The sequence below is a fragment of the Brachycentrus maculatus genome, unplaced genomic scaffold (genome assembly GCF_059751285.1).
Source record: "Brachycentrus maculatus isolate JH-2025_06_01 unplaced genomic scaffold, ASM5975128v1 h1tg000306l, whole genome shotgun sequence".
Lineage (NCBI taxonomy): Eukaryota > Metazoa > Arthropoda > Insecta > Trichoptera > Brachycentridae > Brachycentrus > Brachycentrus maculatus.
In genome coordinates, this window is record NW_028281056.1 from 1,164,208 (window position 1) to 1,181,351 (window position 17,144).

Consider the following 17,144-nt stretch of genomic DNA (forward strand, 5'->3'; position numbering starts at 1 on the left):
TCCTTCCTTATTTCACTATTCGCACATCTATCATACATCGTTTTGTCACACATTCTTCTGAGAGATCGCATCTCGACTGCATTCAGTCTACTTTCATCATCCTTGGCATTGAAAAGTTTACATAAATGTAAGAAAGATGTACTTATTCCATGTTTGACCATTCCACAGGTAAGTTCTTCAAGATGAATCATTGTTGTTTCTTATCAGATCTCTTGCAAAAAAATTGCTAAAAATGCGTACTGCACCATGCAAAACTGTCAAAACATGTAATTGTTCCACAGTTTAATTGTTAAAAATAAAAACATGCTTTACCCAAAGATTTGGTGACTCTTTATCAGGAGAACCACAATAAAAATACTAGAGTCGATATATTGATTCTCGGCACCCAACAGTTAATGTGGTGTGCAAACACCTCTGTGTTGCACACCAAATTAATGGGGGGTTTGTGCACTATACGGAATTTTACCGCCCGGCACTTCAGTTAGCATGATAAAACAGATGATTGGCTTGGATTGGCTTGTGCTTTTGTCTTTCTTTTGAAGATATTTACAAATTATAAAAAAAATTGTAATTATCTTAAAATTAATTGTAAAAATTTGTAAAGGTTATCATACACCTTACTCATTAAACAAACTAACATTACTAATAAAACTAACCCCACTAACAGGAATACTAACACTTGAAAGTCAAATGTAAAAAGTGTAAATAAAAAATAATTCAACACTGGCTAGAACACCCAAGATGGGTGAAAAGCCATTAAAAAAAAGAAGAAGAAGTCTTTCTTTCTTCGGATCGGTGCGCTCTATCAGTGCGTGATCATGGTGCGCGTAAATTCGATCATGCTTAACTGTCGTAGTTGCTTTATTTTTAAAAACCGGACTGCCGGACGGTAAAATTCCGTGTAGTGCACAAGCGCTCTAACTGTACGAGTGTTGAGAATCAACATATCAACTCTAGTACCTTGTTAGTGACTTTATATGGACGTGTACGGCAAAATGAAAATCAGTTACAAGTATTAAATATTTATTGGAATGAAAGATTGCAGTAAAATGTAAAAACAAATATAATTTACCGCAGCCGAGCCAACTCACTCAATGTCATGCATTTTGATAAAAAGATAGATCCATCCACAAACATAATACTGTCCTATTTGCAATGTCAGAGAATGTGTAAAAGTAATACTAAAACGTTAAAAGGAAATTAGTAAAATATCGGTATGAACAGACGGTTGGCCCAACTAAACAGGAATGTGACACTTTGTGGAAAACCTGTATTTACAAGATAAATAAGTTACGAAAAAAATAAAAAATAAAAAAAAACACAAAACAAATTGACGGATGTATCTCGAGTTTGGGGAAATGAAACACTTTTATAAAGTAAATTTACATTATATCTGTATGCGAGTAGAGTGGAATCATTATTAGATGTACGTTTTAAGAGTGTGTTAGTGCGTAAATATTATATAAAGTATATAATTGGACCAAAGAAAATCCATATTATTCTTAAACAAAACTAAAATGGAATATGACATAATGGATTCAAACATTCTGCATTTCAAATGGCGGAAATACAGACAAAATATGACATCATCAGATGAAGCATCATTGGGAAAAAAATCACTTGCCAACCTTGAAAACTGTATGTGATTGGCTTATACAATGCAGGAACCAAACGGAATCCAGTACATCACTGCAAAAACATCAAGCTGTCAATAATTTTGATGCAATATGCAGCTAACTTACTAAAATACAAGTTGCAAATGAATTAATAATTTTTCAGATTTTTATAGACACAAACAGAATTTAATAAAATCCTTTATATGTAAAGTAAATTAAGCACAATATTACTGTAATGTAACACAAATTCATATTTTATCTGTACTCCTATAAAATTGTTGCCAAAATAAAATAAATATTACTATTTAATTTTTTTAAATACATTTAAGTCAAATCGCACTGTAGTGTTTTCAAAGAATTTTTTTTCACATTAAACTCTACTTATAAATTATGTACTTAAAAAATGTAAGGATTAGATTACCGTAAATCAAATTTCATTAAAATACAACTATTAAAAACCGATGATTTTTCTTTTCAAAGTTATTGATATTTACAGCATTACTGCGAAAACAAAAATTATGAATTTTTAATACTAGTACGGTAATGAAGTTTTATATACTGTAATATTACATTTTTTAGATTAAATATTATAAATACATAGATTTTATAGTAAAAAAATATCAATGAAAATAGTTTGATGCGATTTCCATAAATGTCTTTAACGGGCTGAAAACCCATGAATCAAGAATGATTTATCTTTATATCAAGATAATTTAGTGAATAAATTACAATATAAGTTTTTGGGTAATATATCCAAAATTAAACAAGGTTATTGGATTGAATTCTACTTTTATTTACATACATATGTTAATATGTGACGCATATAGTCTTATTAAGACATTATCAAACACTCTTGTGTGTTTGATAATGTTTTAATAAGACGAAACGTGTCACATATTATCATGTATATGTAAATAAAAGCAGAATTCAATCCAATTTAATATTGGATATATTACCGAATTTTTTTAATGGGATTCTATTAACTGTCTGCAGTTACAGTAAATATACCATATAATGACGGCATTTTTGTTACATGGACTTGACACGCACACTCGTAAAACGGACATCGCATAAAAATTCCACCCTAGGTGGGTTTATTCATATTCGTAGAGTCTGTCTCACGCTATAATGACTGGTAAAAAAATGCAAAACGTCCCCCCGGCTAGGAGGGGCGAGCGGGGCGCTGCTGGGCGAGCCAGCGGGGCAGGTCGAGCGGCTGCAGCGGCGGCGGCGCGGGCGGCCGCGGCGGCTCCCACACGCTGGCCCCCGAGCGCCACACCTTGTCCCAGGCCTCGTAGATGTAGGTGACCAGGTCCTCCTGGGGGGAGGGCGCCTCGGGCGGAGGCGCGTGGCGCGGAAGGGGGCGCCCCTTCAGCCCGCCCTGGTTGCGGCCCACCGGGTTGCCCCACCAGCCGTTGTGCCTGCAACAGACACACAGCACCAATATAGACAAGATTGACAATGTATCTTCAACATAAAAATATTTTTTTAATTAAATCTTTTCTTGGTAAATACCACTATTTTTTCAAATCCAAATCCAGTGTTTTTACCAAGTAAAACACTAAATAAGGAAATCATCAAATAAAGCAGTTAATTAAACTAATTTTCATTCAAGATTTTTAGATATCAGATCTCAGTATGAAACAGTTAAAAAAATATTTAACCCTAGAATACTAAACTATCGTAAAAATTACAGACAGCAAAATGACAATTCCTGGAAAAAACAATATTTGCGTCATTCCTGCACCCTCTGCTTCACAGTACTTTCACATTATACCTTAAATTTTTTCATTATTACGTAATCTCTTGGAACCAAACAATGTTAATATTTCTTATAAAATAATAAAAGTTTTTCATTATTGGATTCAAGTTTAGTACTTTTTGGACACTTCTTGGTGGAACTGCATTTTATATAATAAAATAACAACTAAGTGCCGTAGAATCGGGGTACTTGAACTTTGATGTGTTACTTGAGCCCAAACAAAAAAAAATTGAGTGTGGTATCGATTGAAGTATCGTGACAATAAGTGTCACCTGTCAGGGAAACAATGAATCATGTCAATACGTTCATTATTGTAGACCAAATACAGATTTAAACCTTTTTTTTTGTACTGGGCTCAAGTAACACATCAAAGTTCAAGTAGCCCCCTTTTACGGTATACAGTTTTTTCCACATAAATTTATGTGAAATAAACAATATAGTTGTTACTTCATTGTAGTTTTTGATTACCATATTTATTCCCGTTTTATTCTTTTCACATGTTTAGTAACAACATCACTCGTTATAGTACTCTGATAGATTAATAATCTAGGGTTAAACTTTCATAAGTTGCCGTACCTATAGGTATAGTGGAACTACAGATTATGAAGTTAGAATTCTGAGGAGAAAAAATCTTAGTATTTTGGATCAACAGTCACCTACTTTGTGAACTGATATGCTCTATAATGAGTGACAAGGATGGAGAAGAAAGGACGTTTTTAGTTCTTTGATTGATTGAATGTGTGCAAAACAAGGTAAGTTGCAAAGTTTTGTGAAAAATATCACTTCTAAAAATGTTTTTTGTCGAGTTATAAATCAATGCAATGATAATATTGTGTCTTAATTCAGCAGCATTGTAAAACCCAAGAATGGAACAAACCTCATTGAATAGGTTTTTAGCAAAACAAAAACGAACATTTTTTAAGCATCTGACATCTTCAAGATGAAGGAGCCTCCTTCCAAACCATAACACTTTTTTTCCTCTTGTAAAATTAATCAAAATAAATTATATTTTGTTAATTCTTTTATTTCAGTATGCAAAAACATACCTTTTTAGTTATTCATATAAATTATGAGTTGATTACTAATTCAGTTAATTGAATAGATGTTTGTTGTCATGAGTCTATTGTGTTGATGTATGTCAGATGTAAAGATTAGAAATTATGTTTTGGAATTATTATTAATGTGAAATATGCTCATAAATGAAACATCCATATTCTATTATCAATTGGCAGGTGGCAAATGCTCTCTCTATGATACATGATTTAACACACCATTATTAGAAAAATAAACACTACGGCTGGACAATGAAAATGACTGATAAGGCGAATGTAATCGGACCATTTCGACGGATCATTTGGCAATATATTGACAATTTGCTTTAAAAAGACAAACAAAGCGATAAGAAAACTAACAAATAAACATGCAAAACACGACAGTCGCCTTTGTGCTCACCTGAGATTTCTATTATCCATTTTGCTAAGTTTATACGGCGGATTCGGAACAGTTGATTCTCAACTTCCCCCAAATCACCAAAAGGAGAGCAAATAATATAAAATGCTATACGCCATGCACGGGCTTCGAAATTGACATAACAAAGCGGAAACAGGGATCGGAGAACCTCTTTGTTTTGATCATAGAATTATTGTTTAGTTTTGGCGAGCGAATTAGTGTGATTAAGACGCCACACGATCACAAAACACAAGCGCTGTCACAGCAAAAGCGAAATCGAGCAATTTGCTACTCTTTCCATCTCACTTACTCACAGCTGTGAAAGTAAAGGGTGAGCTACACAGTACGTATGATCACAGGAGCATTGTTTATATAAGTAGAAGCATATAAAAGAATATAACATAATATTTTTTCTAACGACTCATTTATAAAAGTGATTCGTGTAACGAATTGTTCGTTAACCAGATATATGTCTCCACTCTGGTGAAATAAATGTATTGACTAAGCTTTATGTGGGTTTAAAGCGTTCTTCAAAATCGGTACAGAGATATTGATGGAACCACTGTCAATTCACAAGACGTAAGTTTGGATAAGATATTATAAAGCGGTTCAATAACAATTAAAATTGGTGATACATTTACTAACTAAAGTAACTAACCTCACCCCACTTCCCCGAAGGGATTGGCAGAGATAATAGAACGCCACACCACGTGATCTTTGCAAACATTCTTCACCTCTTCTACGTTTATGCATCTCCTTATATATACCCGCCGATTATTTCAACTCCTAACCTGACCGCTTTCAAGTATTTGACATACCTGATCATGCCAAGTTTTAGTCCGATACATTTAGTATCGTTAATCACTCGCTGAATCGTGATTTGTTGAGCAAATAAAATCCCTACAAACATAAAATACATTTTGAAGTCGAATCAATTTTACATAAGTAATTTGATCAGATGGATCGTTCTGACTGATGCAACGTACCCCAGTTTCTAATATAAGCTGCCAACATAATAAGAAAAAACAACAAAATAAACTGGCAAACTTTAACTTTCTCGCGAGTTCGTGTTAATCGAAATACGTCTATATTCAGATTATTCGATTATTAAAAAAAAATGGTTTTCGTTAAATTCGACGAAATTAATTTGATAAAAAGTTCTCTTTGTTTCTCCATTAATTTCCTAACGATTTTTTAAAAAAACATCTGAGAAAACTTCCAACCGTCTCATATTAACTTTTCAAATGAATCTCGGAGACTGATCGAAGCATTTCGTCGTAACGTAACACGTTACGATGCGAGCATTCAGGCAGTCAGTACACCGAGCCAAGCGCTACATCCATTGTTTCGGATGCTCGGTGATGCTCGCCGCGAGCGATGTTACGACGTTATATTACGACAAAATGCTCCGGTCAGTCTCTCTAACAATCAAAACATTTCGATTATTAAAATAATTTAAATGTCTCGATTATTTTAAGAATCGAGTTACGTAGAGTATTGACATTCGCCACCAGTAATTCGTTAGTCGATTTTTTTTTATCTATGCTTATTGCTAATATTTGCGTGGTTTTAAAATGTCAAACTCAAAAATGAACACTGTTTTGCATTGTTTAGTATTTAAATGCTAATTTGCGTCGGTTTTTAAAAAAACTACAATTCTTTATAAGTTACAATAATTAATACTAATCAAAACCGAAGTATAATTTTTTGGTCGTAAAGAAAAACATTGAAGAAAGGTTAAAATTTTAATGATAATATTGTAATTATATTATAATAAAAAATGTCTATATCTTACGGGTTCGAAGATCTGCGTGCAGAATTTAAGGTATGTCAATAATATTTTTCATGGTCTTATTTGTATTTCGTTTATGAATTTTTAATAATGAAGCTTTAAAATTTTTAGGTTAAATTGCATCAATGTTTCAAGAATGACGACACTGAGGAAATGCTCACCGCGTTTACCGAATCTAAAGGATTCGACAGCGATAAGAAAACGTCGATGGACCAAGTGTTTCGCGACACGTTACTGGATCTTTTAGACAGCGATCAAAGCTGCCTGGAAAAGTATATTTCATACTGCGTGGAGTGTTGCAGAAAGCAAATGGTGACTCCGACCATGCCTGTCGTGTTGCTAGGCGACATTTTTGATGCCTTTACCCTCGACAAGTGCGAGAAGATGTTCTCTTACGTAGAAAACGGTGTGAACATTTGGAAAGAAGACCTGTTTTTTGTGGCCTGTAAAAATAACCTTTTGAGAATGTGCAACGATCTCTTACGCCGACTGTCTCGTTCTCAGAACACCATTTTCTGTGGGAGGATTCTGCTTTTCCTTGCGAAATTCTTCCCATTTTCCGAGCGCTCCGGTTTGAACATTGTATCTGAGTTTAACGTCGATAATGTGACGGAATTGGGAGGCGACACCAGTACTAATCTGAACACGCCAGACGATGAAGCGGAGCAAAATAATAAAAATAAGTTATTAATAGATTTTAATCTATATTGCAAGTTTTGGTCGCTGCAGGAATTCTTTAGAAATCCTAATCTATGCTACAACAAAGTGCAATGGAAGACTTTTGTTTCGGTAAGATTAAAAAAAAAATCAATTAAAATAATTTAGGGGTATAATGTGTGCAAATAAAAGTGATTTACTAATGAATGTAGACATATCCAAAGCCACGATTTTAAGAAAAGAGGAATGTGGATGGTGTAAAATAGCAGTGAATGGGGGAATTTTAGAACAGGTAGTTAATTTTGTTTATTCAGGAAGTATGTCTTTTAGGGATGGAAAAAGTCTGAGGTGTCTTTTAGGGATGGATGATTGATAAAGGTATAGAAAAGAGAGTGAATGCTGGGAATGAGTTTCTGCGAACAAAACTGTATCTGGGATGTGAGGTTTTTTTTTTAAATTATACTTTTTGTAATTTTATATCGGCTTAAAAGCTATAAGCAATGTTTTGTCTTGAATAAAAATATATTAACACCAGTAAACATGATATATTATATAAAAATTATCGAAGTATATTTTTTTTTACATAGCACAAAGTTTATTTTGCTGCAAAATAATCCGAAGTGTGATTTAAGTGTTTAAATACAACTACAGATGGCAGTACAAGTGCCATTTGAAAATAAATATCACGGGGCTTTGGTTATAAGCACTGCCATTCATGTGTGCCCATATTTTTTTGAGGAAAGTTTAGTTTGGACGATCGTACTGTTTCGCTCGATCCAAGATTCGAACTGGAATTTTCCAGGACTGAGTTTTCTGATGAAACATGCCTTTTTCTCTGCACCACTATCTAAATTTTGGCATTGTGCTAGATTTGAGACGCAGGGTTTTTTTTTTATTCTCATGATCATTGTTTCCCCAGCATTCCTCCAGTGTGCTGTCAGCCTTCAGTTCCTACAAGCTGGACGCGCTCCCGTCTGCATCACGCAAGCGCTCTTCCTCGCAGGCCCTGGACGTTGACGAGAAAGAAGAGGAAACACATTACTTTGCCAAATTCCTCACCAACCAGAAACTTCTAGAATTGCAGCTCTCTGACTCCAATTTCCGCAGATGTATTCTGGTCCAATACCTCATCTTGTTCCAGTACCTCAATTTGTCAGTAAAATTCAAAATGTAAGTTATTTGATAATCCTCATATCGCTCACTCCTTTCAAGAACGTCAAAAATCAAAAAACTTGATTATTCAGGAGAACGTTTTTAATGTTTAAAAATATAAGACAATGTATTAAAAATAAATATCAAGCCACTTACTGAACTTTTTACTATGCAACAGATCTTTTTAAGTAAAACCTGAAGGTTTTTTCTCCATTTGAAAAATATTTAGTTTATTTAAAAAAATAATTAAACAATACCCTTTCTTCAAAAGGCAAAAACAACACTTTCTGCCCTGTAGCGGGCAAATATTAAGTTTAAAATATGCCTCTTTTGCTGGGATATAGTAAATTTTCTGGGCATTCCGATAACATGCACAACTGAAAATTGACAATTTTTTATTTATGACGTTTTTGAAAGTAGTGAGCGATATTTACTTTTTCTGTTATTTCACTAGTGAAACAACAAAAATTGATCACTTGAAGGGTAAAGCAGAGAGAATATAATGCCACACTAATCTGTCTTTACAAACAATCTTTACCTCTTCCACAATGGCATAGATTGTTTCACATTCTTATATACAGGACCAACCTGCCAATGTATATCTAGTTATTCAGCAATGTGGAGAAATGTTACAGTGAATCGTACGACCTGAAAGTGGACCAGACGGAGTGGGTGCAGGAGACATCGGAGCTGGTGTTCAAGCTGCTGTCGGAGACTCCGCCCGACGGGAAGAATTTCGCCTCCTGCGTGAAGCACATCCTAAAGCGCGAGGAGCACTGGAATAACTGGAAGAATGACGGGTGTCCCGGTAATATTACTAGCATTGTAAAACTATACAAATTGTTTGACGAACCGTTTTAGTGCGGAGTTTTTTTCTTATGTGTGTGCTAAAATTGCTGAAGACTTTTTTGTTTTTGCGAAATTGGTCCTTTTTATTAGTTATGTACGAAATCGAGAATATTTTTCACAAATATTGACCAATTTTAGTATTTCTTTCTTTATTATTGGTGGAGAACATAGTATACTACTGAAATAAATCATCAAATATAGGGATAATCGTATTATAATATAAAAATATATCTTATATGGCGCCATTTTTGTAAGATATTACTCAAGGGTGTTCTTTGAATTATGTGTAATCAAAAGGTAAACTATTCTTTACAGTGTACTCTAGCATTGTAATATTTACACAGCTCCTTCTCTCTGGGATTCCTAAGTCAACAAGGCTATTATAAAACTATTTCGGGAAACTTTTTCAAAATGTTAGATAATTTTTTTACGACTTGTAAGATATTGGTCACCCTCTGTTAATAAAATGTAGAAGCATATTTAAAATCCAGAGCAACTTTTCTACCCGTATATGTTTTTTTTCCGAAGATGTATTTGCTTTACACAATTTTTTTCATGAATTGTGTAGGAAAATTTTTTTTTTTTTTATTTCCTACAGAAATAAAAAAATAAAAATAAACAATGAAGCATCTATAGTGAAAAAGAGTAATAGCTCGGTTGAAAATATTTATATTATCTAATGTGACATTCATAAGGGAATAATTTAAACATGATGTTACATTCATAACGGAACAATTTAAACGATATGATATGACATTCATAAGGGGGCAATTCAAGCAATGTGATGAAACTTTTATATTGAAATCATTCAACATATGTGATGTGACATTCATATGGGAACCATTCAAATGATGTGATGCGACGTTCATATGGGAACAATTCTAACGATGTGATGTGATATTCAAATCATGTTTCAGAATTCCAAAAGCTGAAGTCATCGAGTCAAGGGGACCCGCCTGTGTCGGAGGAGATGAGGAAGCTGTTGAAGCCGAGAAGGAAACGGTTGTTGGGAGATATTGTGAAGGAGTATGAAGCCCAGGGGAAGTTTTACATGGGAAAGTACGTTCCACTACTACTCACATTGCTATATTGTAAATGATAAAATGACAAAACTAAGTTTTATGTCGGTCTCAATTCAAAATTGTGTGATTTCACCTTACATATCGCTCACTCCTTTCAACAACGTCATATATCAAAAAACTTGTTTTTTCAGGAGATCATTTTTAAACTTTAAAAATATAGTAAAATGTATTAAAAATAAATATCAAGCCACTTATTGAACTTTTTACTGTGCAACAGATCTTTTTAGGTTTTTTTTACCTGAGGTTTTTTTATCCATTTTAAAAATATTTAGTATATTTAAAAAAAAAAATTAAACAATACCTTTTCTTCAAAATGCAAAAACAACACTTTCTGCCATGTAGCGGGTAAATATTAAGTTTAAAATATGCTGCTTTTGCTGGGATATAGTGCATTTTCTGGGCATTCCGAAAACATGCACAATTGAAAATTTACGATTTTTGATGTATGACGTTGTTGAAAGGAGTGAGTGATATGTGATCTCAACGCATATTATTATGGTTATTAGAAGCAATGTGTACAATGTACACAACACCGGGAAGGGAGGGTTAAGTGGATTTTTATTTATTATATCTAAAACACTGTTTTATTTTAATATGTGTTGGGAACAGGAGGGATAATGTAGTGTGGGCCAATCAGGAACTTTTTAGCATGTACTCATTGCTGGAAACTGTGTAGAACTCCTCAGGTGAATCTGGACTGTTGACTGTCGTCACCGGGCCTTCTATTCCGCTAGAAGAACGTTTGACGTTTTGTGTCCTATCTTGATTCATGGTTGTACCAGTGTCCTTCACTATTTTTATCATATACGATACACAGACATGAATTACAAAGTATGATTAAATGCTAAATCTTGATATATTTCATGATTTTGAATACCAATTTAACCCTCACAAACATAATTGCATACAACAAAAAAATAAAAAAGATAATTATGCTATTTTTTTCTTTCTTTTTTTGCAGTGCTGAATTAACAAGGCTGTGGAATCTGTGTCCGGATAATTTGGAAGCTTGTCGAGGAAAGGAGAGGGACTTCCTGCCATCTCTAGGTATTGTTTCTTATTGATACACTAGCTTTCTGGTATCAGTCTGGATAAATGGAAAAGAAAGAACAAAGCACTTATTTCTAATATGTTTAATTTCACAGTGCTTGCGAAGCAATAAATATATTAAAAATCTGTGAAACAACAAATGTCAGGTAGCACACGGTCCAGCATTAGCAATGGTAAGTGCTGCATGTTTTGCTGTTAATTTTGTCTAAGGTTAGGAGAATCTGTACCATTTATATTAATGTACATATGTATATGGTTGTTTGAATGTAATTATGTCTTTGGAAAAACCCTTTATTTGGTTGAATTGTGTCCGAAAAAAGAACTTTTGTCTCAATCGTGTCCATGATATGACCCTTTATTTGGATAAATTGCGTCCACGGAATGATCCTTTATCTGGTTAAATTTATTTAATGATTAAAGAAAACACTTGTTTTTTACCACTTGAGTTTTATTATAGACTACATGTTTCAGAAGTTAAACTTCTATCATTCAGGTCTGTATAATAACTAAAATATAAAATTGTTCTATAAATATATGTATTTAAAGAAACAATTCTATATTTAACGCTTAGCTTTTTATATTTATTCGCCTTATTTGCTATACTGGCCACTGATATTTTATTTATTGTTAAATATAGAATTGTTTCTTTAAATATATATATATTTATAGAACAATTTTATATTTTATATTTTAGTTATTATACACACCTGAATGATGGAAGTTCAACTTCTGAAACATGTAGTTTATAATAAAACTCAAGTGGTAAAAAACAAGTGTTTTCTTTAATCATTGTAACATGTCTTACCACAAAGTTAATGCCGAAACAATAAATAAAATAAATTTATTCCATGAAAAAAATGTTAATATGTATAGTTTCATTGTATCCAAAGAAAGACCCTTTATCTGTTCAAATCGTATCCATGGCAAGACTCATTATCTAGTTGAATTGTGTCCATGGAAAGACCTTTTATCTGGTTAAATCGTGTCCATGGGAAGACCTTTTATCTGGTTAAATCATATCCATGGCAACATCCATTATCTGGTTGAATTGTGATCTTAGAAAGACCCATTATCTGGTCAAATTGTATCCATGGAATGACCCTTTATCCGGTTAAATTGTATCCATGGCAAGACCCTTTATTTGGTAAAATTGTATCCATGGAAAGACTCCATATTGTGTCTTGTGAAATATTATTTATCCGGTGGCATTGCGGTATTGCAGAGAGCTACCTGCTGGAGGCGATGGAGCAGTGCGAGCGCGGCGTGACGGGGCCCGAGCGCGTGGTGGCGGACGGCAGCTGGGGCTGGCGCGCGCTGCGGCTGCTGGCGCGCCGCTCGCCGCACTTCTTCACGCACAGCAACAACCCCATCAACCGGCTGCCCGACTACCTGGAGCAGATGGTGCGGCGCGTGGCCAAGGACCTGCCGCAGGACAAGCAGGAGTCGCCCGAGGAGGACGTCTCCGAGGAGCAGATGGAGGCCGACCTCATGAAAGGGGGGGACCCCAACGACGTGGAACAGGTACACTTCTTAGTCCTCATTTCATTCATTCAAACCCTTATCCGCACCCCAATGGTGCATAGGGCACTGCATTATATAAACGCAGTGTTATCTTGATCGTTAACACATGAAGGAAAGGTGATCAGCCCTCCGCTTCCGATACCAGTCCAAGGTAATATTGATTAAATATAAGAGTGTTAACCCTTTCAGGACAACTGGTTACTGCTGCTAACCACAAATTTAAAATAAATTGTCCAAGTGCCTACAGGCTTCTAGTTAAAACCATAGCGCAATATGTGTTGCCTATGTAACAGAAATAGTGCTTGTGTAGATTTCATGTTGGTATCATTGTCTTGGAGCTTATTTCAGACTATTTATTGTGGCGATGTGCACATGTCTGGGTATTTATAGGTTATATGTTTCTTAGTTTATCAATTTTGTAAGGTTCTTGAACGAAATAAACAAAACGACAAGTGAGTTATAGTCATAATAATATTAAAAATAAGTAGTGTTATAAATTACCTCATATTTTCAAGAATAAATGCTTTTATTTATACTTTATAAAACATGGTCTTTGTTGCTAACCGCCAGGCACACAATGTGTATTTTTAATTTTGTTGAGGGATAAATATTGTATCAATCTGTGTGCACAATTTTCAGTAAATTTTCAGACGCTGTATACACTTATCTGTAAAGAATTACTAGAAATAAAAATGTGTTAAGTAAAATATTTTTTATTTTGTCCTCAAAAAGTTAACATACATTAGTTTCTTTCATCAATTGAATGTATGATTGCAGGCTCAGGAGATGCTGGCCGGAGGAGAGGTGGGCGAGGGCACTGCGGCGACAGAGGGAGGCGGGGGGGCTGCCCTGCGCGCGGTGAGCCCCGCCCAGCTGGAGGCCGTGGCCAAAGCACTCGGACCCGAGTGGCGCCGTCTGGCGGCCAAACTCGGCTATGCGCCTGACGAGGTATACCCACATAACTTCTCACTCGGGCTTCCTAAATGACCTTTGCGATGCTTATGGCGGATTTTGGTTGCACCGTGTCGTCCTGTGAGTTGACCCTTTGGGGTTACCAGGACTTTTGGGGTTACTATGCCAGAAATACCATGATTTAATCATAAATAATTCTAAAGTGGGGTAACGGTTAGCGTTTCTATCTACCGTGCTGGAGGTCCCGTGTTCGATTCCCAGGGGGGTGAAAATAAATAATACTGATTTGACACTATAATATTATTTTATATCAGCATTGGCATACCCAGAATTGGTCCTTGAAGCGCAGGAGTGATCACCTTGCCTTCATATAATTATTGATCAAGATAACACTGCATCAATAAGATGCAGTGGCCTATGCACCATTGGGTGCGGATAAGGGTTAGAATATATTTTTTTAATGGTAATTTTTTTTGGGGGGGGTATGAGTTTACCTTCTCCACTTTTATTTTACTTGCAAATTAGTTGACTGGTCAAATAAAGTAAAAATAAAATAAAATGAAAAAGGATTTGGATACATTTAAAGTTGTTAAATATAATATTTTACAAATGCGCTAGTATGTTGTAAACACAAACGTTTGGGTACCTACATGAAATAAAATCTTAGATCCAAACTTTGGTTTGTGGTGGCCATCCAAACGGATCCAATTGAGAACAAAGGCTTCTTATTGCTACTCAAAGGCTTTCCCTCAATACTTCAGTCTCGGTAGAATTATATTTCCACAGCCTTTAGTAGGTATATGAATAAAGTGATTTGTTAAAATAAAGGTGGAGTTTGAGAATAACTGGAATTTAATTCCCCCTCGCTTACAGTACAGATAATTATTTATCCTTACTAATGCTTTAGTTTATGTTCAAACCCGTATCTGCTTCCATCTGGAAGCATCTGTAGCTTCCCAAACTAGTCGTTCTTCTTCTTCTTTCTGTACCGCTTCTAACGAAGATCGGCGATCATCATGGCTATCTTCAATTTTGATGCTGCAGCCCAGAACAGAGATTTGGTGGTTCTGCCAAACCATTGTCGTAGGTTTTTCTGCCATGATGTCCTTCGGCGTCCTTGAGTTCTTCGCCCCTCAATCTTTCCATGTATGATTAGGTGGAGAAGATGATATTTTTCATTTCTCATGACGTGTCCGAAGTACAAACTAGTCGTTTAAAATAAATATAATACTCAAGTGGTAAAAAACATTTACAATTTTATCGTGTCTTACCACAAAGTGAACGCCGAAATAATGAATAAAATAAGACTTTTGAAAATTTATTACAGGTGCTGTTCTTTGAATCGTCTCACGAGACGGAACCGCAGCGCGCGGTGGCCATGCTGACGGTCTGGTTCACGGATGATGAGGATGCCTCGGCAGACGGCCTCGCCTACATCCTGGAGGGACTCCAGCTGGCGGAGGTGGCCGCTATCCTGAAACCATAACTTCCATACTCCTGAAAATGCATCACACTAGAATTAAATATTATTTTACAATTTATAAGCGTTTTATTTCTTTAACATTCTTGACCTTCCTTCAGTCGCAGATATCATTTTGACAAAAGGCCGGATTTACATTGAGTTTGTTACAGACTTCAGTACTGGCGCAAAGAACTGACTTCTGAATTCAATTATATTTTTTTAGTAATTAACATATACATGACAAACTCATATTTTATGCGTATATGTTAATATAAATTACAAAGTGTGCTAAAAGAATCTTGCTAAAGTTGTAGAAGAATCCCGTTTTGGAATAGACACATGGAAGACAGGCGCCGTAGCGTAGATGGGTAGATGCTCAAATGGGAAACTGACGTTGCGGGTTCGATTCCCACCAAATGCAAAATAAATTAAAGGAATTTTTTTTTTCAATTAGTCTGGGTGTTTGTGATGTATTTTTCACATTCTTTTTCCCTATCCCACCTGCAGGCAAGCCTCTTAAATAGAGGATTTTGCGGGTTATTCCTTAGAATTAAAAAAAAAAATCAGATCAATATCTGGCTGGATATGGTTCAGTGTAGCAGTAGCTCTTCCCACAGGCATAACCATTGGCAGATTACTCCTGTATATAGGAATGTGAAACAATCTCTGCCAACGCTGTCTTAGGTAACTATCGGGATCATACAGACCAATGCGCCGGATTCATTCAATTCATTCAAACCTTTATCTGCACCCAATGGTGCATAGGGCACTGCATCATATAAAAGCAGTGTTATCTTAATTGTTAACACATGAAGGAAAGGTGATGAGCCCTCCACACCAGGTACCAGTCCAGGGTAATATGGAATAAATATTACAGTGAAAAATCAAATAACTTATATTTATTTGACCCCCCAGGGACTCGAACTCAGGACCTCCAGAACGGTAGCCGAGTGTGCTGACCATTACACTACGGAGGCGGATAATCTCAGGATTATCGATCATACCACGCAACAATCGATAAAAATGCGTAATCAAATACGCATTCCTTCTAGTCTCTAAACTATAGTAGAATTGTAGAACTAATAAAATAAAAGTGGAAAAAACTATTAAGTTGTTGTTTTATTACATATATTAATTGCAGTGCAACCAAGAATGTCAGTAATAAGATTTTTTTTTTAATCAAATAAATTACCGTAGAACAGGGCTACTTGAACATTGATGTGTTACTTGAGCCCAGTACCAAAAAAAGTATTTAAATATTTGCTGTATTTGGTCAGCAATAATGAATGTATCGACATGATTCGTTGTTTCCCTGACAGGTGACACTTATTGTCACGATACTTCGATCTATACCACGATCTAAGTATATTTTTTGTACTGGGCTCAAGTAATACATCAAAGTTCAAATAGCCCCGTTCTACGGTATCGGTTTTGTTCAGTATTCACTCACCCGGATTTAAACCTTACTGGCATAGTAGAATTTAATTAGGCGTCCGGCTGCTTTGAGAGCCGTACGTGACTTCATGTCCGATTTTTTATTTTAAAATATATATATATTGGATTTTTATTTAGTTTTTTTAAGAGTGTTACTGCCAACGGTACTGGAACACTTTTGATTAGGAAGACGGAAACGCGCAAATGAAGACAATCTTTTATTTATTAAAAATTACAAAGTTATAAGTGTGAAAATAACAAAATTACACCAATATATCGAAAATTTCAAAACACAAGGGAGAGAAGAACAAAGCGACACCATTATAAAAACAGAGCAAGCGCGGCGTATACACGTTTTGAATATTATTTAATCTGAGCCCACAAAAATTAGTCCGCCACCCCTTAT

The 17,144-nt window shown here is 35.2% G+C and overlaps 1 protein-coding gene and 1 long non-coding RNA gene across 2 annotated transcripts; one reads left to right on the top strand and one right to left on the bottom strand.

The window, feature by feature from the left end:
- Positions 1-1,006: 1,006 nt before the first annotated feature.
- LOC148304720 (uncharacterized) lies at positions 1,007-5,148 on the bottom strand. The gene is made up of 2 exons (XR_015838308.1): positions 4,831-5,148; positions 1,007-3,037 (listed from the first exon to the last, which is right to left on the bottom strand). It is a non-coding gene; the product is annotated as an uncharacterized LOC148304720 (long non-coding RNA).
- Positions 5,149-6,352: 1,204 nt separating this feature from the next.
- On the top strand, positions 6,353-15,381 carry Hpr1 (THO complex 1-like protein Hpr1). Its single transcript, XM_088267895.1, has 9 exons — positions 6,353-6,652; positions 6,731-7,408; positions 8,196-8,446; positions 9,064-9,236; positions 10,195-10,336; positions 11,321-11,406; positions 12,632-12,930; positions 13,708-13,878; positions 15,170-15,381. Exons 1-9 carry the CDS (start codon positions 6,608-6,610, stop codon positions 15,326-15,328), a joined length of 2,004 nt encoding a protein of 667 aa, XP_088124021.1. The 5' UTR covers positions 6,353-6,607; the 3' UTR covers positions 15,329-15,381.
- The last annotated feature ends 1,763 nt before the right edge of the window (positions 15,382-17,144 follow it).